Genomic DNA, 27,268 nt, shown 5'->3' on the forward strand with positions numbered 1-27,268 from the left:
CACCAGATTGGATTTAATAAAAAGTTTACAGCTCTGACAAATAACCTTACTGCATTTGTATAAAACCAAATCTTCCTGAAGCTTATGCATCTCATTAATTTCACATTGTTCTTATAACATTACCTTTAATAAGGACTGCCTATATTTTTAAATAACAGTGTCTATATAAAACCATAATATGTAGATTTGTTTGTATTTACAAATAGACCAATGCATGTACATTTGGTAACCTTCTCCTCTCTTACACTTTGAAGACATATCCCCCAAAATGTTACACCCTGCTGGATTGAAACAGTCTTAAATGTTGAACCAATGTCCCAATCATACAGATCTGTTATACTAAAGCAGCTCATTCAAGGCAACTACCTACATCAGCCATTGTGCACATGTCATGACCTCCCTATAATCACACCTACTTGTCATTTCCTTTCTCCTCTTGCAATTCCAACCAACTACACTAACCGCTATTACATTCATTCTCTAACGTCCTCTCTTAACCTTGGCTTAAATCCCAAAGCCTCACATCGGGGAATGCACAAAATTGCCAGATTTACCTACCCAGCAACCCACAATCCAGCCCCCCCCCCACCTTAATCCTCAGGGTTTCTCCCTGCAAACCCATCCCCATCACCTCCCACACCTCAGATGTCCACTACAAAGGAAAACCACACACACACAGCCTGACAAGCATGCAATACAGCCCCATTCCTCACCCTCTCCTATCACTACAAAGAAGTTCTTCCCAAATGCTCTGCGACACTGCAAACCAACCCTCCTTTCTGCAGCAAGCTACGCTCCCCTTTCTTCCTCCCAATCCATTTCAGCATGTCCCATCTCAATGCAACTCCATCCCCTTCTCCAGCCCTATCTCAAATATGTCTTTGACCTAGCATTCCCGCTACAACGCGAGAAGCCCTACAAAACCCTCCCCCTTCAACACAGTCAGCCCCCCTCTTGCACCCCAACATCGCTAACCCATCTGCAACAATGCCTCCCAGCGCAACCTCCATCAACGGGGCAGGCAAGCCTCACCAAGCGCCCTGAACATCTTGCACGGCATCTTTGTGATGGATTTTAATTGTTCTGAACCGCCTGAAAAAACAGGACACCGTGTAAATAAAGGCAGCCAAGGCGCTGGTGGGGGCCCTGCGCCCCACCACACAGCAGCTTCACCTAGCGACCCCAGATGTGCACAACCCTCGCCCTGTGCCCCCACCTAAACAGAATCTCATTCCCCTTTAAGAGCCCCCTTTGCCCCCCTCGCCCCCCTTTGCCCCTCCCTTGTACGCGCAGCTCCACCCGAGGCCACCAATAAAAGCAAGGCCACCCCTCCATCTTCACTCCTCCTGCCCCCTCCCCAAATTCCGGAAACCTCACCCCCCCATCCTCCTAATCCAGCCCCCCTCACTGGTACACCCCTAGATCTTCCCCCTCCCCCTTCTTTGATGGGTCTGCACACCCCCACACCCCAATGTGGCAACCACCTAAAACAGCCTCTCCCCTCCAGTGGGCGCCGGACTACAGCTCCCATCATGCTGGCTGGGGGTGATGGGAGCTGTAGTCCGATGCCTCTGGAGGGTCCCAGCTTGGGGAGAGGCTCTATCCGGTCCCGCCTTCACATCCTCCTCCTCCTCTCCCCCCCTATTTGGGGACCCTCCCCTCGCGCCGGCCACCCCCACCCCTTCCCCGGCCGCCTCTCTCACCGGCCTGGGTGGTGTCGCTGAGGTCGTAGGCGGCGGCGGCGGCGGTGGCCGTGGCGGTGCCCGTGCCGGCCGCGGCGGGGAATTCGCGCAGTTTCCTGCCGCTGAGGCAGAGGATGCCCGAGCTGGCGGCCTCCTCGAGAGTCTTCTCCAGGCTGCGGCCGGTGTGAGGCGACGACGAAGCGGAGGCGGACGAGGAGGCTGCGCCCGACGAAGCGCCGCCGCCGCCCGAGAGCCCGCCGCCTGCCACCCAGGCGGGCCCGGTGCCCGGGTACGAGAGCGTGAGGTGCGCCGGCAGGCCCAGGCCGAAGAAGCCCGCGCCCGGGCCCAGCTCCGAGCAGGGCGGCGGCGGCGGCGGCGGCGGGGCCAGCGACGACGACGACGACAACGGAGGGCCGCCGCCGCCGCCTGAAGCGGGGCCCGGTCCAGGCCCGGGACCCCCGCCCTCGCCGCCGCCGCTGGCCATGGTGCCTCCTCCTTGCCCGGCCGCCATCGACGCCGCCAACGAAACCCTCCTCCGGCCCGCCACAATAATAATAAACAGCGGCAGGCAAGCAGGCAAAGCAGGCTGAGGAGACGGGAGCGCTCACTGCGCAGGCGCCGAGCGAGGGGAGTGGAGGGGACGCGGCCGCGCGCGCGTGCGTGTGAGGCAGGGAGGGCGTGCGCGCGCGCGTACGAGCGCCCGCCCGCCGCGGCACTGAGGCGCTTCTCCTCAGGGCTGACAAAACGGCGCCTCTCCAGTGAGGGGCTGCTTCAGACGCTTGGTTTATGTAGATTTGCTTTTTATTATTAGCAATTATAATAAAATATAATTATTATAATTATATTAATTAATTAATATAATTAATTAATTACATTTCCCCATGAAATTTTGCTGCTGTGGCAGAGCGGTAAATAGCCTCTCTGCCCCCAAGTCAAGGTACATCGTACCTAAAGCCAAGTTATTTTGGTACATGAGGCAGAAAATCCCATAAGCGCCTCTCCGCATCCTTGTAGTAGAAATGAAGTAATAACAAAGTAAATAATAACTAATAATTGGGTGCCCTTTTATCTCACACACACACACACACACAAAGAGTGTTCTCAGGATGCTATAAACGAATTTATTGTTGAAAAGCATCTGGGCTTCTCACCAATAAATTTGTTTATAACATCCTGAGACCATTCTCTTTTTTGTACATCCTCAATGCTCAACCTCCTAGCACCCTTTTATAACACCCAAAGCTGCTGACTGAGGCAATTGCCTCACTCTGCCTTATGAAAGGGCCGGCCCTGACATTTTCATACTGCCCAACAGCTGAAGCTCTCTTGGTGATTATTGTAATCAAAATCATTTTATTTGATTAAAAAAAAAGTCTCAATGTATTACCTTTATTATGCCAACACAAAGGTCACAAAATGTACATGCTTCTGAGCTCTGGGTGGGGGGGGAATCCAACGCAAGTCTTACATAGAGTAGAGCCATTGAAATGAATGGGGTTTAAGGGCACAACCCTAAGCACATTTATCATAGAATCATAGAATAGCAGAGTTGGAAGGGGCCTACAAGGCCATCGAGTCCAACCCCCTGCTCAATGCAGGAATACACCCTAAAGCACCCCTGATAGATGGTTGTCCAGCTGTGTGTGTGTGTGTGTGTGTGTGTGAGAGAGAGAGAGAGAGAGAGAGAGAGAGAGGATAAACCTAGACAGAAAGGAAGTCCTACAATACAGTTTTTTCTGTCTAAACATGCATAGGATTGCACCGTTATGTGACTAACTTCATTCCCATTTATTTCAGTGGTTCTGCTTTATGTAGAACTTAGGTTTATCCCAGATCTCTTCATCTGGAAAGATGCCACCAACAGCAGATTTTGTGGAGTGGGGAGAGAAAAACAGGGGGCAGGGGAAGAAAGCTGACTTGGTCAAGATTTATCCTACATCTCTCTCTCTCTCTCTCTCTTTCTCTCTCTCTCTCTCTCTCTCTCACACACACACACACACACTTCCATTTTGTACCATCTTGCCTGATGAAGAGATCTGTAGATCTTGAAAGCTTGGACATATTTCGGTGACTTTTGAGTTGGCCTAAAGAATTATGCTAATATGGAGTTGCGGTTTCTTTTCTAATGGCCAACTCAGTTTTTTGACTGACCCTTTCACCTGTCTTCTTAGCCCCCTTCACAAATTCCCCTTCACGTACCATTGTCCCAGCTGGGATTAGCATAATGTCCCCCTCCAGACCTTCTACTAAACATGCTGAAGTTGTTAGGACAAAGCCAGTGGGGTTGGGTCGGGGGTGGGTGGGCAAGACCAGCAGATGCAGTCCCCATGCATTCGTGGGCGTGTGGAGGTGACTCAACCACCACTAGATCTGCTCACATTCCACTTAGTCTTCGTCTTATTGATTGATTGATTGATTCATTCATTCATTTATATGCCACTTTACATGCTCAAGTGATTCTCCTCCCTCCCCCCCCCCCACAATTTTATCATCACAACAGCCCTGTGTGGTAGGTTAGGCTGAGAGAATGACTGGCCCAGTCACCCAGTGAAGCAGAGTAGAACATGAGCCAAAGGCTTTCTCTTCTCCATGAGGTATATTGATGGGCAGGGCAGGCACAATCATCCTTAGCGTTTCCCTTCACAAGCCTAAGGAAGCACTTGCATCTAAAACTTTCCACTTTATGCCTTGGGTAGCTAGGGCTGGTGGCGGCCGACAGAAAGCTCTGGCGTGGGCTGGTCCATGAAGTCACGAAGAGTCGGAAGCGACTGAACGAATAAACAACAGCAAAAGTAGACCATAGAAGCTATTTGTTAAGCTGCTAAACTCTACCCACTTATTTGGAGACGTCCCACCAAGCTTAATATGACGGCTCTAGATGCGTACCATAACATTCAAAGCTTTATTTATTCTTATTTATTTTTAAGGACAAATGAGATCCTGTCTTTCTAGGCAAAATGCCCACTCGATATCTTACATAGGATGATAATAAAACAATATAAATAAAGATGAGCAAAAAGAAAGAAATTAATTTTTAAAAAGACACCAAAATAACGTAAGGGTTATCCCAGGGAAATGGAGGGATCGTCCCTGTCTGCTCCCGGGATCCCCTGTGTGGCATTTGGATGCACAGGAACGATCTCGGGATGATCCCAGGATATAGGGCTGGTGTAGACATGCCCATGGTTTTCAGTGATTACTTAAAAGTTGGCAATGGGGAGTGAGGAATTGAATATCTCTGTGGAAGTGTATTCCATAATCCAAAAGCCACAATGGAAAAGTCCCTTTCTGGCTAAATATGCATAGGATTGCACCTTTCAAGTTCTAAAGACTAATGCCAGCACCTTAAATTGAACCTAGAAGCAAATTGACAGGCAGGGAAGTTGACATAAAACATACGTAATGTAATGTGTTTTGCTGGAGCCCCCCCCCCCCCCCCCCCGGTCAATCAGGCAGCAGCATTTAGGACTATCTGAAGGTTTCCAGACTTGGACCATATTTGCCATTTTAATGTCTGTTTACTGAGTTTGGAGAGATCCTTTTGGAACTTCTTGTGATCTTTTTCGTTTTGTTGTTACCACCCCAAATCAGTGATCAACAAACTTGACCACCTCACTGTTCACATTTAACTCCAGATCATTTATGAAGAAGTTTAAAAGCACTGGTCCCAATACAGTTCTTTAAGAGGCCCCTCTTCTTACATCTACCATTGTGAAAACAGTCTCTACTCTTTTCTTTAACCAGTTTCAGATCCATAAGAGGGCTTCTCCTCTTATCCCACGATGATTACATTTGATTGGGAGCCTTTTATGCAGGACTTTGTTATGATTTTTCTTCTTCTTCTAAGAAAATGTTATTCCCAGAAAGAGGTGGGGGATTTTCAGAGACAGGAAAGAAGTGACTGAAACCAACAAAAATGATTGAGGCTGAATCTTTCATTTGAGATACCAGTGGGTCCTGAAACCAAATTAAAGCATCACATTTTCGTTTCAGCTATGCCTCCCTAGTGGACTTCCTAATGTCTTTATATGGGAGAATTTGAAACATTTAAGAAATCTTCGTGACGTGAAATGAAGTGGGAAGCAATGTATCTGAAGAGCCATTGCTTTTCACTGCTGCAAAGCAGTTTCTGAATATGTTCGCCAGCTGTCTGCCTATTTTCCCCAAGGTAAAGACTGGAGCATTTTTTTGTGTGAACAATACAACAGAGGAAGCCACAAATCATCAACATGGGAATAGTTCTACTGGCCAAATGACCTACATATCGTTAAATAGCTTGCATGGCTGCCTGAGAATGAATGCCATGAAACTAAAGCTGGTTCCTAGTTCCTTAATAGTGGTTCCTCATTCCTTATTAAATACAGAGGTGAAGAGCATATCCTAAACAAATATTAATCATCCTGCCTGGCCTCATTCTTGGGTGACGCCACTTACATCCAACCCAACCCAACCCAATTCAACTTCTTCCTTGACCAGGACAGCGGTGGATGAAGCAACGACATCCAGTGGTCAAATATTGGCTTTTTACAGGCTTTGCTCCTGCATAGTCTTACCAGGTGACTAGGCAAAACTGTGACTTTAACAATAGCTTGATGATATGCAGGAATTAACAGGTTACTCTGCTTATGGCATGCAGATAAGCATTGCTGTCTGATAAGGTCTGCAGATCAAATTGCCGGAAGGAAGCCAGAACATGGCCCCATGAAAGGTGGTGATCCTGCCTGTGTGCTTAACACAAGGGTGGGGAACTGTCCTGGCTCCAGGGGCCGGATTGCCTTCTGGCTCATCTCCCTGGGGCCAGATGACATCAGGGAAGATGACATCAGCAGGCAGACTCCTCCCTCCTGAAGCCCCACTGCAGGAGTCCCACCCCGAAGTCATAGGGGTCCCTGACCAGATAAGAGTGGGGTTTTCTTTCTCTATACCAGAGAAATGTTGCCTTTCTCTAGCACTAGGAGAGGGGCCTAGGAGAGAACTTCTTCATGTCAGATGGAAGAATCTCCACAGACAAGATTCGGCCCAAGTGCCATGGGTTCCCCACCCATCATACCAGCTTAAAGAGCTTTATCACACCAGGGTTATACTGTGCAATCACTTCGAATTGCGTGCAAAGGGCTAAGAAGTTTTCCACCTTATAATCTGCTTTAACTGTGAAGTACTCTCATCATGCATCCTGCTTTAATTGTGCTATAAAGCCAAAAGAAGTGCAATATTTTGGTACTACTTTTTGAGCGTATCATTTGTTGTTCTCCGAGTGGCCACTGGGGCGCAGGAGCAGGATTAAAAAGAAATTAAACAAATGCTTACATCTGCGTAAGCTTTAAAGATAAAGACATCAAAATTGGCACAGTAATAGATATTAAGGAGAGCTTTAAGCATACCAAATTTGAATCGGATTGGGTCATCTGTTGATTTTTAAAGATTTTCTTACATTTTCCCTCTTTGCAAAGCGCTGCCTCCCAGGGTGTGATTAAGCAACAACAACGGCGACAGCTTAGCACTGTAGGGATAATTCAAGGGAAACAGGTACATGGGATGAAGCTTTTAGGGCCATGGCTAGAACAGGCCTATAGCCTGGGCATTGTCATGTGGACAACAGGTTCAAAGGGTTCAGTTGAACACCCTAATCCGCCGCCATGTTGCAATAGCAGGGCCGGTGCTAGCTGTAGGAAAGAGCGACAAATACAGCTGCTCCCCACCCCGCTCCTCCTCTGGAAGTTTTTTTTTCACCAGTGCAGCCGCTGCCCCCGCCAGCTAGCTAGCTAGCTCACTCACTCAGCCACTCCCTGCTCCCAGCTGCTCTGCCTGACCTCTCGTGACAGTTGCTGAACAAGGTGGGAGCAGCAGCCACGCTGGGGCCAGGAAGCAACACGTGGTGGAGCTGAGGCGGGAGGCAAAGCGCCCAGGCAGGCAGGCTGGCCCACCGGGTGAGGAGCGGGGCTGTTTCTGTAAGTAGTAAGATTGCCCGGAGCTGCGGATTGGGGCCCTCCCCCCTTCGGAGCTGCTGCCCTCCTCTCGTCATCAGCCCTGCAGGTACTGTAATGTTTGGGAGAAAGAGAGAGAGAGAGAAACAGTATGTTTACACGTCTTCTCTCCTCATCGCTGCCCCACCGCCCACCCCCATCTGGACTCCAGTAAGAGAAAAGGAAGGGGGAAGGGGGGAGAACTGCCATGCCCCCCAGGACCTCCTGGCTAAGGAGGGTTCATTCAGCAGCACCTTTTTCAGAATGCTTACTAAAACAATTCCTATCTGCCCTTGCTTATTTTAGGGTGTCCAACCCCCTTTTTTCAAGCCGTTCTTTTGGTAAACATGGTATGTGTGTATCTTGTGTCACTTTAAAACAGAGCTGCAGCACAATCCTATGTACGTCTACTCAGAAGTAAGCCCCACTGAGATCAATCAAACTTACTCTGAGGTAAATGTGCATAGGATGCAACCTGAAAATGAAGAGAGGATGAAAAAAAGACAGGAGAAAAAGAACTGTAGAAATAGAATAGCAAGGTAACTGAGGGATATTTAACCATATTTAAAGACAATAAGTACAGTAAAATTAGTGCTCCTCTACTTCAGTCCCAATCAAATAATTACAACAGTGTAGTAAAGATTATTTGTTAATTTAAAAAATACAGTTTACTTCAGTTTTCATTTGTTTCATTTGTTTGATGAATGAAAAAAAAGTCCTTTATTACTGTATATTCAATCAATGTTTACCTTAAAAAAAATAAATCCCTGGCCGAACCACCTAATGAAATGTGCTGCGCACGCCTATGCTCCTGGGATTGTCCCAGGGTCATCCCTGGCTGATCCCTGGATCCCCTGCGTGTCATTTACATGAACAGGAATGACCCCGGGATAATCCCAGGATATAGGCCTGGTCTAGCCATGGCCTAGGAAGATCACGTGTAACAACGGAGGTCGAGGCTTCCATACCTTGATGAGTTGTCTAGAAGAGAGGATTTCAGGAAGGTGTCCCCCCCCCAACCCCTGCAGGACGGTGATTTATTTCTGTTTTATTTTGAAATACGTTATACCTTTGCTTTTCTACTTAAGCATCGAAAGTTAGTGGGGGTGGGAAGAGGAAAGCAAGGTATATAAATGGTTGTTACAATAAACAACCCGTTAGAAAAGCAAACATTGAACCAAACTGCAGAGGATAAACATCTCAAGAGCAGGAAACATGCAGCAGATTAAAAACAATCGAACTTTTCTAGAAACGTTTCCTATTCAAAGTGGCTTACGAGGTTCTAAAAGAGATGAAAAGCAATCAACAGCAACCCTTTAAAAGTTTGCCCACTGAATGAAATCCCCACTTCTACTAACGTTAAACATGCAAGCGCTTTGCATTTGTTACTGTGCACTTCTGTGCACGAGAATCCTTTTTTAGGTGTGTGAACCAGAACCGCATACAGCATTCCAAATGTGGTTGCACCATAGATTTGTATGTGGGCAATGTGAAATTGGCAGTTTTGTTTTCAGTTTCTTTCCTAATTACGCCTAATGTGAAGCTTGACTTCTTTCTTTCTTTTTTACAGCAGCCGCACACTGGGTGGACATTTTCATCCAGCTGTTCACCATAACCCTAAGATCTCCTTCCTGATCAGTCACCACAAGCTCAGATCCCACCAGCTTTTCCCTTGAAGTTGCGTTTTTTTTTATTTTTTGCCCCAATGTGCATCACTTTACATTTGCTTACGTTAAATCGCATCCGCCGTTCCGATGCCCGTTTTCCAGGTTTGAAGCTCTTTGCAGTCCGTTTTGTTTTAACCACCCAAACTAATATTTATTATTATTATTATTTATTTATATAGCACCATCAATGTACATGGTGCTGTACAGAGTAAAACAGTAAATAGCAAGACCCCGCCGCGTAGGCTTACATTCTAATAAAATCATGATAAAACAATAAGGAGGGGAAGAGAATGCACCAAACAGGCACAGGGTAGGGTAAAACTATTATTATTATTATTATTATTATTTATTTATTTATTTATTTATTTATTTATTTATATAGCACCATCAATGTACATGGTGCTGTACAGAGTAAAACAGTAAATAGCAAGACCCTGCCGCATAGGCTTACAATCTAATAAAATCATAGTAAAACAATAAGGAGGGGAAGAGAATGCAAACAGGTACAGGGAAGGGTAAGCAGGCACAGGGTAGGGAAAAACTAACAGTAGAAAGTAACAGTAGAAGTCTGCACAACATCAAGTTTTAAAAGCTTTAGGAAAAAGAAAAGTTTTTAGTTGAGCTTTAAAAGCTGTGGTTGAACTTGTAGTTCTCAAATGTTCTGGAAGAGCGTTCCAGGCGTAAGGGGCAGCAGACGAAAATGGACGAAGCCGAGCAAGGGAAGTAGAGGCCCTTGGGCAGGCGAGAAACATGGCATCAGAGGAGCGAAGAGCACGAGCGGGGCAATAGTGTGAGATGAGAGAGGAGAGATAGGAAGGAGCTAGACCGTGAAAAGCTTTGAAGGTTAATAGGAGAAGTTTATATTGGATTCTGAAGTGAATTGGAAGCCAATGAAGAGATTTCAGAAGCGGAGTAACATGGTCGGAGCGGCGAGCTAAGAAGATGATCTTTGCGGCAGAGTGGTGAACAGAAACCAACGGACTGATGTGAGAAGAAGGAAGGCCAGAGAGAAGAAGGTTGCAGTAGGAGCTAGACAGTGAAAAGCTTTGTGCGTCAACAGGAGAAGTTTATATTGGATTCTGAAGTGAATTTGAAGCCAATGAAGAGATTTCAGAAGCGGAGTAACATGGTCGGAGCGGCGAGCTAAGAAGATGATCTTTGCGGCAGAGTGGTGAACAGAAACCAACGGACTGATGTGAGAAGAAGGAAGGCCAGAGAGAAGAAGGTTGCAGTAGGAGCTAGACAGTGAAAAGCTTTTTGCGTCAACAGGAGAAGTTTATATTGGATTCTGAAGTGAATAGGAAGCCAATGAAGAGATTTCAGAAGTGGAGTAACATGGTCACAATAACATAGTGTCATTGGCAAACGAGGCCACTTTCAGGGTGCCGAATGGAAAGCGTCTCGGGTTGCGCACCCCTGATCTACACCAAGCAGGATAGAACACTTTGAAAGCAGTTTCAAAACAGTATATGGACTGTGTCATGAGCCCCAACAGTTGTCAATACTGTTATAAACCATTATAAAGCAGTAGTGTAGATCCTGCCCTGGTCCATCACCGCGCAACGGGTCTGAAGGATGCAGCACCTCTGAGATGCTCGTGGCCGCTCAAGCCTCCGCCCGCTTCTTCACAAGCCATGGCAGTAAATGCCAGGGGGTTCAAATGGGCTTCCTCGCGGGCAAGGATCCATGGAGGAGGCTGACCTCGCAGCAGCAGCTGCTGCTGCTGCTCCTCTCCCCCCTCCCCCGTGCCAGGGAATGGGGCCGGGGCCAGGGGAGGGCGACGCAGCTGCTGACCGGCGGGGCGGAGGCTGGCAAGGCACTCCGGCCGCCTCCCCGCCTGCCCCGGCCTTTCTGCTGCGTGCGCCACGGCGGCCCGGCTCCCTCGTGCCCAGAGAGAGGCCATGGAGGCGCCGCGCGTCGGCGGGCAGGAGCCAGAAGCCGGCGCCGCTGGGACAGCAGGATCGGGCCCGGCCGCCCCCGCCGAGGAGGAGATCGATCTGTCCCTGGGTACGTGGGGCTCACCACTTTTGGGGGAAGAGGGCTTGCCCTGCGCCCCAGCGCTTTGGGGGCGCCATGGCACAGCACCACGCCGGAGCCTTCTGGCTTCAGGGCCAGGTGGGGGTGGGGGCAAAAACTGAGACACACACCCACACCCCGCATATATCATCCGTATTGGAATCAGCGTAACTGGGCGGGGGGGGGGGAGAGATGTGGTGGCGGGGATCACGCGTATGGCGCAGACAGGGCTTTCCGGCTGGAGAAGTGTGGGCAAAGTTTGGGGAAGTCTGGGCAAAGTTTGCAAACACCATGCAGCATTCATCGGTAGCCCCCAAAGTCTCTGCTGGTCCAGTTCCCCTCCAACCAACCAACCAGACCACCTGGCATTGTCTAACCAGGTGGAGCACCCCTCCTTCCCATCACCCCCAACACACACCTTCACAGGTACCTTCTCTTTGCCTCCCTCCCGTAACTTTTCTCCTCCCCCTCCACTTTTGCACCTCCCTTTGGCCCTTCTCAGTTCTACCCCCGCCCCTCCGGGCCTCTGGTATCGCTCTTCTCCCCCCCGCCGCCCCAACACCCCAAAAGTGATCTTTCCATCAAACCAGGAAGGCTGTGAGTGAAGGCAGAACCATCATCCGAGAGGCAGATGGTTTGGTGGGACAGGGCACCCCTTCCCCAATGGGGAGGGGGGGCTTCCAGATGTGTTGGATGACAACTCCCAGCATGGACTGCAACTGCCAGGATGCTGGGAGTTGTGAGCCAACACATCCAGAGGGTCACCATGTCTGGGAAAGCTGAACCAAAACGAGGTGGCGGGGTTAAACCCAAATCGCAGGCTGGGAAACTCCCGACTCCTTCTCCCTGTGCCCAGGCTCAGACCCCACAACCCAGCGAAGACTTGATCCCTCCCAAAATAGAGCTGGCTTGATGTGATGCCGGGTCTATTTATGGAGCTGACTGGAGATGCAAATCGTTTCCCTGGCGTGCAATGTGTTGTGCACACAAACACCAGGCTCTTTTATGAAGTCAGCAGGCTGGAAATACCCACATCCCAGGGGATTACTCTAAAAGAGGAAAATCTCCCCATTCTCTGTGGGCTGTCTGGCTCATCGACTTGCCTCAGTAACTCTGCAAATCCGAATGCTAAATATCTGTACTTGGATATTCAGAATCGGCATCTGGCACGCCATGTTATTCGATCTGACTTATTTAATAACCATCATCCAGTACATAATATTTCCCTTTTGGACTTTTTGTCTTGTTACTCTAGATTTGATATAAATATTTAAAATCAGTCTCCCGCTTCCACTTGTCTTTTCCCCGAGGTGAAACATCTGCCGTTTCTCTCAGCCTTATCATAGAATCATAGAATAGTACAGTTGGAAGGGGCCTATAAGACCATCAAGTCCAACCCCCTGCTCAATGCAGGAAATCACCCTAAAGCATACCTGACGGAGGGCTGTCCAGCTGCCTCTTGAACGCCTCTAATGTGAGAGAGCCCACAAGCCTCCCTAGGTAACTGCTTCCATTGTCGTACTGCTCTAACAGTCAGAAAGTTTTTCCTGATGTCCAGCCGGAATCTGGCTTCCTGTAACTTGAGCCTATTATTCCGTGTCCTGCACTCTGGGAGGGTCGAGAAGAGATCCTGGCCCTCCTTTGTGTGACAACCTTTCAAGTATTTGAAGAGTGCTATCATGTCTCCCCTCAGCCTTCTCTTCTCTAGGCTAAACATGCCCAGTTGTTTCAGCCTCTCTTCATAGGGCTTTGTTCCAGGCCCCTGATCATCGTGGTTGCCCACCTCTGAACACACTCCAGCTTGTTTGCGTCCTTCTTGAAGTGTGGTGTCCAGAACCGGATGCAGTACTCAAGATGAGGCCTAACCGGGGACTTGCTCGTAGGACTTACTTTCAGAGCCATCCTTTTAGTTCTTCTCTGAATACTTTCAAATTTGCCAGTATCTTTCCTGAACTGTGGTGTCCAGATCTTGACTCAGTGCACAGAGGTGTGTAAGATGGTGCAGAGAAAGGAGATAAGGAGATGTTTTTTCTCCTCTCTCATAATGTGAGAACGCAGGGTAGCCTGATGACTACGTGCCTGATGGCTATGTGCTTCCTTCAGTATCAGAGGCAGTAAGCCTATATGCACCATGGAAGAACATGGGTGGGAGGATGCTGTTGCACCAGGTCCTGCTTGTGGGTCCCTGCTTGGCCACTGTGCGAACAGAGTGCTGGACTAGATGGACCCTTGGTCTGATCCACCAGGGCTCTTATTTATTTATTTATTTATTTATTTATTTATTTATTACATTTATATCCTGCTTTTTTTACTCCAAGGAACCCAAGGCAGCATACATAATCTTCCTCCTCTCCATGTTATCCTCACAACAACCCTGTGAGGTAGGTTGGGCTGAGAGTCTGTGACTGGCCCAAAATCACCCAGTGGGTTTCCATGGCCGAATGGGAACTAGAACCCGGATCTCCTGACCTTAGCCACTACACCACACTGGCTCTCTTCTTATGTTCTTATGACGTGGAGTGGTGGAAGATTCAGGACAGATGAAAGGAAGTCCTTCACACAACCCAGAGATAAACGATGAAGTGATGGCCACCAACTAGGATGGCTTTAAAAGGGAATTAGACAAATTCAGGGAGGAGAAAGTTATCAATGGCTGTTGGTACTCCTGGTGCCTTCTGGCAGCCTCACAGCAGCTAGGACAGATGTTGCCGTGAGAGTGAGAGTGCCCATTGTTTTGTTTTGATGTTGGAAAGGAAATTCATTCTGAGGTCTCTTAATATGAACTGTTGAATGAATGGCTTACTGTATAGGGTTGATATTATTGATACTGAATAGTGTCGAATGCACTCCAAAATCAAAACGAAAGACCTCTAGTAGTGCATCCAGAATATATATATATCGTCAAAAGACTTGTTAGTATGCCTTATGCTCATTCAAACTTTTGATATGTTTTAGATGAACTGTCATTGCTGAAAGGGTAATGTTATGATATAATAATGAATTATAACGATGGCTATTGGATTTAAAATAAATGGTCCATTCTGTGACCTGCTTTGAGCACAAATGGATTTGTGGACGAAACAACAATATACAACCAGAATGCTGTGTGTCTAATTTAGATGACATCATCAAGCGTAACAAGAAAGGACAGACAAACCCGAAGAGGAACAGATGGAGGCAGCAGCTCAAGAACAGGAATCCAGCCTATGGCAATGGGAGACCTAGATTCCGGAGCTGGGTGCCACGAAATCTGCAAGGTATGTGCAAAGCGTCAGTAGGAATTATTATTATTATTATTATTATTATTATTATTATTATTATTATTATTATTATTATTATTATATACCACCCCACAGCCAAAGATATCTGGGTGGTTTACAAAAGTTAAAAACAGTGAACATTAAAAACAAATATACAAAATTTTAAAACTATAAAAAGCATAAAAGACAAACAAAAACAGACAATTGGGAGTTAAAAGAAAATGTTGCAGTGTCACTAGAGCTTGCAGGGTGCAGCGCCTGAAGGGCTGGCCTTGGGATGAATAGGGAGGAATGCCTGTAGCTACCCCCCACCCCACCCGCCTTGGGTCACCTTTGCCAGGCCGCCTAGAGAGTTTATGGGGCCTGGTGCATGTGTGATGTTGACGCCCTCTTCAGTTCCGTTTGGCGCCCCCACCCCCTTCAGCTCAGCTTGGTAAAGGAAGCCAGATTCCAGCTGGACATCAGGAAAAACTTCCTGACTGTTAGAGCAGTACGACAATGGAAGCAGTTACCTAGGGAGGCTTGTGGGCTCTCCCACATTAGAGGCGTTCAAGAGGCAGCTGGACAGCCCTCCGTCAGGTATGCTTTAGGGTGGATTCCTGCATTGAGCAGGGGGTTGGACTTGATGGCCTTATAGGCCCCTTCCAACTGTACTATTCTATGATTCTATGATAAGGCTGAGAGGACGCTCGGCGGAAGAAGGCGGGGTGGAGAGCAGAAGAAGCTCTCCACCCCGCCTTCTTCTGACGAGCTCTCCGAGCCGGCCGGCGAGGAGGGAGGTGGGTGGCGGCAGCGGCGGCGGCAAGGACGCCTCTTCCTCGTCTCTTTTACAGGCAAGCTACACGATCGTTTTCGGGGTGCACTGGGGGCGGATGGAAGCGTCCTGAATACGACATGTGGAATCCCCCTTACATTTATTTATTAAATTTATATCCCGCTGGCTGGAGAATGTTGGAGTTGTAGGACTTTCTTCTGTCTAAACGTGCATAGAATTGTGCCTTTAAACTATTACGTACTTGCTCTGTTACTTTTTGGCACCTCAAAACACATTCATGCTTCTCTTCCCAGTTATTTTCATTCCAAAGATCCATTTAATTTACCCTGAATTTATTCATTTATTCATTCCCACCCCACCACAGTTATTTTTCCATCTTTGATACCATCTCAAGATCTTTCAGTATTTTTTTGGACTGGTTAGATTGGTCCCACCACCCCAGGGAGGTTGTGGGCTCTCCCACACTAGAGGCCTTCAAGAGGCAGCTGGACATCCATCTGTCAGGGATGCTTTAAGGTGGATTCCTGCATTGATCAGGGGGTTGGACTCGATGGCCTTGTAGGCCCCTTCCCACTCTACTATTCTATGATTCTATGATACTATGACTACTGAGAATAAAATTCCAGGGAGATTCGCTTTTAAAAGGGCTGGAGATTGCCTTTGTTTTCGCCAACAAAATGCTTAAACTGAATTTACTGCAGGAGTTTTGTTTGTTTTTAAATGCAGGCTTCTTACATTAAATGATGGATATTAAATGAAAAGCCAATCAATAATGAATTGGGGGCTGGGGACAAATGTAAATGGAGATCCAAGAAAGATGGAGACAAAAGAAATATTCAGGGAGGTTATAGCAGTGATGTCACTTCATATCTATCGCATGACAGAGTATAGCTATTGCAAGTGAGAACAATCAGGCATCCATAAACTGAAGCATAGAATGAGGAAACGGATCACAACAAAGGAAGTCCCTCTCTTCCATTGAATGGCCTGTCCACAAATTAGCAGAACAATTTATCAAGCAGCAGATAGGTAGCGATGAGGGAGAAAGATTATCTGCAGAGGGGGAAGGCTCTTGAATTGAGGGGGATTGTTCATGCAACGATTTCTATGCAGGTAGAGGAACTCGGTGTAAATCATCTACGCTGACTCCAGATATGGGATGTAAGCAGCAGCATACAGAGATCCAGCGTTGTGGTGTAGTAAATGGCGTTGGGTGATATTATGGTTGGGGGAATGGTACACAGATGCTGTGAATGAAGTCCTGGGGTGCTCCAGGGAAACCCTGGGTTCCATTCAGCCCTGAAGCTCACAACTTTGGGCCTGTCTTTATTTCTCAGCCTAACCTATCTCACAGGGTTGTTGCGATGATAAAAACCAGGGGGATGGGACAACCTGTGTACTGAGCCCTGGGCTCTTTGAAGGAAGAGCTGAGGAGGTACAAATGTGTGATAAGCAAGAAATAAGCATCCCAAAATTATTTATTTATTTATTTATTACACTTATATCCCGCCTCTTTTCCTCCAAGGAACCCAAGGCGGCGGACATAATCCTCCTCCTCCTCTCCATTTTATCCTCACAGCAACAACCCTGTGAGGTAGGTTGGGCTGAGAGTCTGTGAGTGACCCAAAGTCACCCAGTGGGTTTCCATGGCAGAGTGGGGACTAGAACCCGAATCTCCCGACTTCCAGTCCAACACTTTAGCCACTACACCTCACTGGTGTAGTGCTCTTAGCTGATATGAATAACTTTTTATTTATTTATTATAGTTCTGATCCACCCAATGGCTAATAATGTGCTCTGGGTGAATTACTCAGTTAAAAAACTAAAATGCAATAAAGCAGTTAAAAATGTAAAATGCAATGCAAATATTTTAAAGAATGAAATACAATATAATGCTAAACGATAAACAGTGCAAGAATCAATAAAACAAGCATGATACACTAGAACGAGGTCTCTAAAATGCCTGAGAGAAACAGAAGGCCTTTGCCTGGTGTCAAAAAGGTAACAGCATAGGTGCCGGGTGAACCTCTTCGGGGAGTTTATTCCATAAATGGACATATGAGGATCTGTTTTCCATTCCACGGATTGGAATCTAAATTAAATGTTTCTTTAGGACCCAACAGGTTTAGAGGAGGGTTTAGGAAGCCGCAGTATTACAAGAAGCCTTTTTGGAATGGAGTGAGCCGCCCTGGGCAGAGAGCAGCCATCGGGCCAAACGGCATCAGCCCACTAAACCGGCCAGCCTCAGCACAGCAGGTAAGGACCACGGTAACATCCGGCCCTCTCAGTTTACTTCCTGTTGAAGAAGCCAATCTGGAGGCAAGAGCAGTGGGTGACTGGGTGATCTCTGGTTAATTTGTAGGGCAAGCAGGACGAATCCACCCTGATCAGGAACAGCAGGAATGGACCGGCAGCTGACGCTCAGCAGGGACTGCTCACAAGGGTCCAGCAGTTTAGGACAGCAGGAACTTTGCCACCAGCCCAAAGGTGGGGAAAAAGACAAAAACTTGATGCATCCGTCATCTTTGGATTTCAAATTTTGCTTTTCTAGTCTGTAAAAGAGCCTCGTGTAGCGCAGAGTGGTAAGCGGCAGTTACTGCAGCCGAAACTCTCCCCACGGCCTGAGTTTGATTCCAGTGGAAGCTGGTTCTCAGGCAGCTGGCTCAGGTCGACTCAGCCTTCCATCCTTCTGAGGTCGGTAAAATGAGTACCCAGCTAGCTGGGGGAAAGGTAACTGCGACTGGGGAAGGCAATGGCAAACCACCCCACTACAAAGTCTGCCAAGAAAACGTCAGCGAAAGCAGGCGTCCCTCTAGAAGTCAGCAATGACTCAAGTGCTTGCATGAGAGGTTCCTTTCCTTCTAGTCTGTATTTCAGGGGTATTCAATTTGCATTTGGCGGTGGTGTGTGTGTGTGAATTTCATAGTGTGTGTGTGAAAGAGAGAGGGGTGGGGGAAGAGAGAGAATTTGCATGAAAAAAATTCATGGTTTTCCCTCCAAATTCAAAGAGGTCTGATCATTTTCAAACTCAAATGATAAACATTGAACATAGCTTGCTTCAGGTTTCAAGTTCATCTACACTTTGTGCTTATGTGGAATGTTGGCTGTATTAATTTGGGGGTCCTTTTCTTCCTCCCAGTAAGAGGCCTTTCCAACTAAACCGAAGACCACCTTTCTTCCAGAGGCAATCCAGATTCAACTTTAGCAGACAGGTCAGTTTCTCTGCATACTTTCATGCTTTGACCAGATGGTGAATGTCTTTGCCCTCTGGTTTCAGTTGGCCTTAAAATCCACGTCAGTAAAACTAACCATAATTATGCACAAAATTATGCCTGGGGTGGAGAAAATTGATAGGGAGACATTTTTCTCCCTTTCTCATAGTACTAGAACTAGGGTGACCCTATGAAAAGGAGGACAGGGTTCCTGTATCTTTAACAGTTGTATTGAAAAGGGAATTTCAGCAGGTGCTATTTGTGTATATGGAGAACCTGGTGAAATTCCCTCTTCATCACAGCATTTAAAGCTGCAGGAGCCCTGCCCTCTTTTAAATCTGGTCACTCTAGTATAGCTCCTGCAGCTTTAAATGTTGTGATGAAGAGGGAATTTCACCAGGTTCTCCATCTTTACAAATGGCACCTGCTGAAATTCCCTTTTCAATACAACTGTTAAAGATACAGGAGCCCTGTCCTCTTTTTCATATGGTCACCCTAGATTCTGTTAACCACTATTATGGCCAAGACCCATTAACAGCGAAACAGATCTATTTTTCATGAATTTGTCTACTCCATGAATTTGTTTAATGCACTAGCTGTGGGTATTCCTAGTCAGTCTGAATTGGCAACAGTTATCCATGCCTTGGTTACATCACAGTTAGACTACTGCGATGCACTCTACGTGGGGCTACCCTTGAAGAGCATCCAACAGCTTCAGATGGTAAAAATGCGACAGATGGGCTGTGAACCGGTGCATAGAATTGTGCTCACATCACCCCCAATACTAAATGATCTACACTGTTTGCCAATTGTTTTCTGGGCTCAATTCAAGGTGTTAGCTTTAACCTCTAAAGCTCTAGATGGCTTAGGTCCTGGATATCTACCTATCTCAGTATGAACCAGCTCAGTTATTAAGGAGAGGCCCTTTTGAAGACACCCTCACATCCAGAGGTCGCTTGTCGGGCATGTAGGCAAGGACTTTCTCCTGTGTTGTTCCCAGACTCTATTGAGCAGTCGCTTTGCAGATGTAACTGGTCTCCAGTCTCTCTGCATTCAGGAAAAGGGGTCAAGACACATCACTTAAAATGTGCTTTTGGGATTGTTACAGTTTTTAAAGGTTTTTTTTTTTTTAAAAAAAAGTTTTGCTCTGTTTTCATATGTTTGTGAGTTGTGTTTTCTGATTTTTTTTGTAAACCACCTTGATTGTCCCCCCCCCCCCCCCCGAAAGGTGGTCTAGAAATGTTTCAAATAATAAAGACAATAACCCTTTTTGAAGCCATTTAAGCTAATGGCTCTAGAAAGCCTTGGGCCATATTAGGCCACTCATGTCCTGTTTCTCCAGGCTGCAGGCACCTAAGAATGTTCCTCGTTAAAAAAAAAAATCTCTGAAGAGCAACTTTCATGCCTGTTATTCCTCTTCTTCTAACAGGGAATCAAGTTAAATGCAGAGGGGAAACCATCAAGGATGAGAAGGTAAACGGGGGAAGGAGCTCTTTTTTCTTACCAAAACAACCAGATTTGCTGTCTTAGCAACAACAATACCAATTTTATTTGCTTTGCTCTTTTGGCAGGTGGCAGCCACAGCCTAGTTCTGGAGCAGTCCTGACTGTTTCTGTATCTAATCCCCAAGCAAGTCAAATGAACATGTAAGTGGCACTACTTTGTGCACAGCAACATCCATTCTTTGTTTTATTTGTGAATTTAGGATTTCTGCCCCACCCTACCAAAGGGGCCCATGACCAGTTGCGAGTCGTGCTATCCTGTGGGATCATCAGGAGAGGATCCCCATTGGAAGCAAGGATGAAAAGTGATCATACCAAAAGCTATTTGGACAATGCTCAGGTTAGGGCTTTGGTGAGTCTCCAGGGAGAAATGCTAGAAATACCTTTCTGCTTTGATGCTGCTGTCCATTATTAGCATAGAAGCAGGGGTCTGCAACCTTTTTAGTTCAGTGAGTACATTTGGAATTTTGAGAGGATGTCATAGGTGCTCTCACAAAATAGCTACCATGGTGGGCAGAACCAGGCACAGAACACCCATTTCCCAGAAACCAAACAGGTAAAAGAAAAGCAACTTGTCCAAGAACCTAAGTGCAAGGTGGAGGTGGAGCTCCAAAACACAAAAGCAGTCTTTTGATCCCAAATAAAGATGATGTTGGAGAGCAGCTCTGTGCTTTGCAGCCAATCATCCATGTAGTAGTAGTAGTAGTAGTAGTAATACTTAAGGAAATGAAAATCAGGAGGTGGTAGGAAGGAAAGTGGGCTTTTTAAATCCAAGAGTAATCAGCAAATGTACCCATATGTCTTTCCACATCTCTGTGTCCTTCATACTGTTGCACCTTTTCCATTTTTTTCTTAGGGGGGGGGCAGGGGGCTTTTGTACTCAAAGCATAGAACTTGAAATCTCTTCATTGGCTTCCAATTCACTTCAGAATCCAATATAAACTTCTCCTGTTAACCTTCAAAGCTTTTCACGGTCTAGCTCCTTCCTATCTCTCCTCTCTCATCTCACACTATTGCCCCGCTCGTGCTCTTCGCTCCTCTGATGCCATGTTTCTCACCTGCCCAAGGGCCTCTACTTACCTTGCTCGGCTTCGTCCATTTTCTTGGGCTGCCCCTTACGCCTGGAACGCTCTTCCAGAACATTTGAGAACTACAAGTTCAATCGCAGATTTTAAAGCTCAACTAAAAACTTTTTTCCCCCCTAAAGCTTTTAAAACTTGATGTTGTGCGGACTTTATACTGTTAGTTTTACCCTACCCTGTGCCTGCTTACCCTACCCTGTGCCTGTTTGCATTCTCTTCCCCTCCTTATTGTTTTACTATGATTTTATTAGATTGTAAGCCTATGCGGCAGGGTCTTGCTATTTACTGTTTTACTCTGTACAGCACCATGTACATTGATGGTGCTATATAAATAATAATAATAATAATAATAATAATAATAATAATAATAACTTATTAGCCATCATGGGAGCAAATTTCCTTGCCTTTCCATGCTGCTGCTGGATGTGTTTGTGGCTCCTTTAAAAACCAAAACGGTACACTGTTTTTCTAATTGCCACCATTTTGGTCAGTGCTTAGAAAGTGTCAGAAGTACAACTGAAGCAAGGGAGTTGTTGGTAAGGCATTTCATTCATTTTTCATCCAGAACGATCTGGGAAAATGAGCGAACCCCATTTTTGTTCCCTCCTCAAGTGAAAACAAGGCATCTGTAGATTTTGCATGTATTCCACAGGCCCGGAGCCAAGCGCCCCTTCCTGAGAAGGAGAAACGCCCCCCCAAAGATGACCCGGCGCCAGCCCAGAGGAGTGCCGCTGAGGTTCAATTTCCGGGCCATGGCTAACCAGGTAGAGAACATTCCAAAGTGCCAAGAAAATATGGAAGCCGTTCACATGTTCAGCAGCTAGCCCTTGACGAATTTGTGCACATGCGTGAATCAAAACTGAACAGAGGCGTTGCTGAAGTTTGTCAGTTTGTCCGGCCCAGAAATGAACACCAGAGGCTCAGATGCTCACCTCAAAGGAGAGGCAAGCACTAATCTCCTGCTGAGATTAAAAACCAAGCCAGAGAAGACGTCACACCTTGCCTGTGCTTTGCTTGCAGGCAAATGACCATCACTGGCCAGGGATCCTCTTGCCCCAAGGTTGCCCTGCAGGAAATGGGCTTTTGACCTTTCACTCTTATCCCACCCCGAGCTTCCACGTTCTTCAGATTGAAAGCAGCCGCTATGCCAAGGGTGGGCAGCCTGCAGGTTTAGGCCCATAAGTAGCTCACAGCCTGATTTCAAAAGCCCTCTGCAAGTGATCCATTCACATCTCCAGGGAAGATGAAAGAGAGAGAGAGACCCATTCTACACCATCGTTTTTTGGAGGGACCATCCCTGTGTGTCCAAATGATGCACAGGGGATTCTGGGATCATGGAGGGATGATTCCTACATTTCTCCAGGATAACTGAGACCTCAGTTATCCCGGTTTTACATGCGGTCCTGGGACAATCCCAAGGTGGTGTGGCGCCCGTCCCGGCTTCTTCCCTCTTCCCCGTGAGTAGCGGGGGTCAGCAGAGGGAAGGAGCCAGGACGGGGGGAGTCCAAGGCCATCGGGGGTGGGGTGGGAAGCAGGATAAGGGCTTTTTAAAAACTTTTTAAATATTCACTGGAGCGCGAGTGCGCTCCAGCAATGTCCCTTTAAAAAAAAAAAAAGAGGCCATGGCGGGTGCAATGCCCGTGATGTCACGCAGCTCGTTTAGACTGAGGGAAACAATCCCGGAAGCAGGTAAGTCCGGGATTGTCCCCTTGCCCTCCTTCTACACCCGTAGATGTAGAAAGGGCCAGAGAGAGAGAGAAGAGGGGAGGCGATCACTTTTGGTTCTGGGATGGCCATGGCCATTGCTGGCAAGGAGCCCCCTCAGATTACCCTTGAGGGAATGTGGCTGTCAGAAAAAAGGTTGCCCACCTTTGCCATAAGCAAATGTATGGAAATGATCATTCACATAGAAGCTGTTTCAAAGGCTGGTGGAAAATGAGTGAATGCGGATCTCGGCTGATTTCCAAGCCAAGCCAACGTTAGCTGGGAGGAGTGGGGGTGGGGGGGGCGCACGCGGAATTGCCCATTTCTAATCCTGAGTTTTCAAGATCAAGAATGTGGGCATCCTCCCCCACGACATAAGCTCCATGACATCGTTCCTGCCCCAGCAGTGTTTCAGGGGTTTGTGCTACACCCTTGTAGTGTGCAGGGTTGTGTCGCGATGTCTGATTCTGGTAACCGAAGAAGAGCCTCGCTGGTTCAGACCACGGGCCTGTCAACTCCAGCATTCTGTTTCACAGCGGCCAACCAGCTGCCCAAAGGAAACTGATAAGTAGAACATGAGTGCAACAGCACAGCATTCTGGTTCTCCAGTATGCTGCCTCTGATCCTGGCTTACCCTGCATGATAGATTTTAAGTTGATGGCTGGCATGAACTTGCTTGACCAGGGCAATCCTGTGTCCTCAGAAGTAAGTCCACTGTATTCAGGAGGGCTTCCTGCCAGGCAAGTGCACCGACAGTTGCAGCCTAAAACTCTTTTATGTTTTTCCTCCTTAGACCAGCTTGACGTTGAACGAGCGGTTCTCCGGGCTGAGGAACAAACGTCAATATACAGCACTACGAAACACAGGCCGGATGGTCACTCTGCCGTAACACTGCCCGCTTGATGGAATCAGGCCAACTCCGAAAAGGAGCTAGTCCTGAGCCTGACTGATTTTCTGGCACTACCCGTTAGGTGTCTTGGCACCACCTAGGCAAAGAGTCACCGAGCCACCGGGCCTAGCACCAAAGAGACTTCCATGTGTCCACAATTTGGGCACAAATGTGGCTGTGGTCTGACTATTCCACCGGGGACTTCCTGGTAATGTGACCTACAGCAAGGCCACGTGGTTTTGATCTATGGAGCTTGATCTATGGCACGCCAGTTCTGTCCCTAGTCTTATTACGATGCTATCTGGGAGACACCCCCACCCCACCCCAGATGCTGTCATAGGAGAACTCTTCATCCTGAGACACATGCCGTAGCATGAGCATCAACTTGTCCCAGGTGCCCTTGGATGCCGTGCCTCTCAGTGAGAAGGCCTCACAGCATTGGTGGGTAGGAGGGAGAGGGCATTGCTGCCGAATGCCACGGTGGGTCTACTGAGTTTGGGATTCCCTCTCCACCACCTTTTTTTTTTTTGGCCTGGAAAGCACTTTTACGGATTGGTTTTGAGGATTTGATTGTGGCAAGCTGTAGCACACTGAATAAAAGCACTTTTAGAAGCGGAAATATGTAGTCACTTCTTCATCTCAAAAATAGATACCGAGGCTCTCATGGGCAAAGCACAACTGTATTAAGTAGGGATGTGCTCCGCTTCTCCTCGAACCGGAGAAGCAGGAGCGGAGCGGGGGGCTTCGCCTACCCTTAAGGCGGAGGCGAAGAGGATTGGGGGGCCGGCGGAGTGTGGCGAAGAGGATCGATGTGAAGGCGGATCCTTCACCTCAATCCGGAGCTCCGCCAGAAAGGTAAGTGGGGTTTACTGGGCCCTGCCGCTGTTGCTGTCGCCCATGCGGTGACAGCGGCAGGGCCCGGTAAACCCCCCTCCCTCCTCTCCCTTACCTGCATCCGTCCGCGGTCCCTCGGCTTCTTCAATTGAGCCTGCGGCTCAACCAGGAAGTCTAGGCCACTCAGCCCAAGACCGCTGGAAAAACCGGGCTAAAAGAAATGCCAGTTACTCCAGGCCCAGGGAGGGTTGACCCCTGCCTGAGCCCGGGATACCCCGTGCGTCATTTGGACACACAGGGATGAGCCTGGGCCTTGCACCAGGCTAAAGCCTTGTCTAGCAAGGCCCTCTGTGCTTTCCAGCCCCCATCTATACGACAACGGGATTGCTCATTGAATATAAACCCAAATTTTCGTTGATACAAATCTAGGCAAAGAGCGTCACACTGCAGCACAGCAGCAACAGTGATTTATCTCCTGAATTTTTGTTGTTGTAGTGCAGTTATTAATGCCCACATACGATGATACGGAGCACAGAAGAGCGAAGCTATAAATTTTATCTGCGGAGCTCGTGGGGGAAGGAACGAGGCAGCAGAGGAGGATGCGAGACGGGGGGAACAACGCATTGCAAAGGACAACCCTCAAAAAAGAAAAGGTTTCCCAAAGACAGGAGAAGCACAGGGCGTGGGTGGAGAGGCGGTCAGCTCACGATAATGTAGCATTTAAACACACTGAGCTTTTCTCCAATGAGCAAGAGGGGGACGGAACATGTCTTCTCCCTCTGACTGCCCGTTCCCTCCTCTTTGTTTGAATACTATAAGCTATATCTGTGGAGCTCCGCATAATCATATAATTCAAAATGAAAACGGTGCGAAGGAACGAGGGAGCCAGAGGGTTCCATAGGTGAGAAGGTGGGAAATTGGCCAATCACTTTGTCCTGCCCTCAAAGCTACGCCCACATGTCAAAATGTGATTTAACTCCCCCAATGACACATAACTATTAGGCATGTGCTCCGCTCCGATTAGAAGCGTAGAAGCAGTAGCGAATTGGCCTGCTCCGCCTTGCCCAGTGGCGGAGTAGAAGCGGACCGCGGACCCCTAGAAGCAAGGCGAAGAGAAGCGCCCATTTTTCGGAGCTCCTCTTTCAGGCGGACCGCTCCGGTCGCCATCTTGAAACATTTCGCCCATAGGATTGCATTGCGGAAAACAATCGCGGATAACTACTGCGTTGTTTTTGAAGCTATCGTTCTGAAAATTCTTGTGCTCAGAGAGTCGTGGATGGGGGTCATTTTGAGACTACTCTCACCTCTCTGCGTTGTGCGGGTCGCGTGCTAGAATTTTTTAAAAATCGGGTAAACAAACGGACAGCGCGGGTCAAACGGCAGTTTTCGCCCATAGGATTGCATTGCGGAAAAGAATTGGGGATAACTGGGTTGTTTTTTAAGCTATCGTTCTGAAAATTCTTGTGCTCAGAGAGTCATGGATGGGGGTCATTTTGAGACTACTCTCACCTCTCTGCGTGGTGCGGGTCGCGCGCTAGACTTTTTAAAAAAATCGGCGGGAAAAATACCTTTTTCAAAGGGCTGAGGGGCAGAGTCGGCTCCCGGTCATGATCACATGATCCCAAAGTTGGAGGAGGGGATAGGCAAAATGGGTAGCTTGGGATTCTGGGAAACTTCTCTTTCTTAATCTGAACGGACTTTTCCCAGTGTTTTTTAAAACAGTAGCCCCACCAAATGCACAAACACAACCTGAAATCATATATTAAGCCAATAATAAGAGATAGAAACACAGCACTGCTACCCACCCTAACTTTGGGGAACAACTGAAAAGATGTGGTGCAAGGGGATGAGCTCCCCTAGGGCATCTCATTGTGGACGTGCCCCCACTCTCTCCTGTACTTGGAAGGCCATCAGAGCCTTCCAAAGAGAGTAACCCGGTGGAGCAATGCCTATCATGAGTCGAAGTGAGCGTTCTACTTCTCTTAGTGGTGGAGCAATGCCTATCATGAGTTGAAGTGAGCGTTTACTCCTCAGCTCTCGTGGTGAAGCAATGGCTTTCATGAGTTGAACTGGCAGTTGCTTCCCTCTCCCCCGGGCACGTCCCCCTATTACTGGTAAAAGACAGATATAGCCTTTTTTAAAAAAGTTCTTCTTGTTGTTTATTCAGCAACACTGCTGCTTTTAATTCCACCCCTCCTTTGTTTATTTATTTATTTATTCCATTTTATATGCATTACTGGCTTATCCTTGGCTCACTTCCTTATGCCCCCAGAAATGTCTGCTGCATGCCTGCCTGCCTTCCCTCCCTCCTCCCCTGCCCACCTCACAGGGATGTTGTGTGTGTGTGGCTTTGACTCAGGGAGAAGTCCTTCCTGCGCTCACTTGGAGTTTTGGAAGTTCCAAATTTTGCAGGTTTAAGCCCCGCCAAAAAACAGGGGATGATGGGACTGCCTTGAGTCTCAGCGTGCCTATGTATCCCTGGATATATTTCATGGTGGTGAGTTTGAGGGTTTTTTTTAACGTGCAAATTGACGGAGCTATGGAAAGGGGTGTGAATGGCTGTTGGAGTTTCATAAATTCCCCAAAAATCAGGGGATGATGGGACTGCTTTGAGTCTGGGCATCCATGTGGACACATGGATAAGCTGTCATGGTGCCAAGTTTGAGGTTTCTAACATGCAAA

At 47.6% G+C, this 27,268-nt stretch overlaps 2 protein-coding genes across 3 annotated transcripts in view; one reads left to right on the top strand and one right to left on the bottom strand.

Annotated features, from left to right (window-relative positions):
* LRCH2 (leucine rich repeats and calponin homology domain containing 2) overlaps nt 1-2,236 on the bottom strand; it is a 49,778-nt gene extending 47,542 nt beyond the window's left edge. The window contains exons 1-2 of the mRNA XM_063142031.1: nt 2,095-2,236; nt 1,704-2,064 (exon numbers count right to left, since the gene is read on the bottom strand). Of these exons, the coding sequence (XP_062998101.1) occupies nt 1,704-2,064; nt 2,095-2,193 (460 nt within the window). The 5' untranslated portion in view covers nt 2,194-2,236. The remainder of the gene's footprint in view (nt 1-1,703; nt 2,065-2,094) is intronic.
* An 8,912-nt stretch (nt 2,237-11,148) lies between these two features.
* On the top strand, nt 11,149-24,371 carry LOC134409029 (UAP56-interacting factor-like). 2 transcript variants are annotated; one of them, XM_063141557.1, is made up of 9 exons: nt 11,149-11,319; nt 14,448-14,585; nt 17,477-17,619; nt 17,726-17,850; nt 18,503-18,575; nt 20,005-20,048; nt 20,147-20,221; nt 21,812-21,923; nt 23,657-24,371. In XM_063141557.1, the coding sequence occupies exons 1-9, from the start codon at nt 11,214-11,216 to the stop codon at nt 23,750-23,752; spliced, it is 912 nt and encodes a 303-aa protein (XP_062997627.1). In that variant the 5' UTR covers nt 11,149-11,213; the 3' UTR covers nt 23,753-24,371. The 2 variants fall into 2 exon arrangements, with proteins under 2 accessions (XP_062997627.1, XP_062997628.1); XM_063141558.1 differs by having other exon boundaries at nt 18,509-18,575.
* Nucleotides 24,372-27,268: the final 2,897 nt, after the last annotated feature.

The sequence above is a fragment of the Elgaria multicarinata genome, chromosome 15, assembly GCF_023053635.1.
Source record: "Elgaria multicarinata webbii isolate HBS135686 ecotype San Diego chromosome 15, rElgMul1.1.pri, whole genome shotgun sequence".
In the NCBI taxonomy this organism is placed as follows: domain Eukaryota; kingdom Metazoa; phylum Chordata; class Lepidosauria; order Squamata; family Anguidae; genus Elgaria; species Elgaria multicarinata.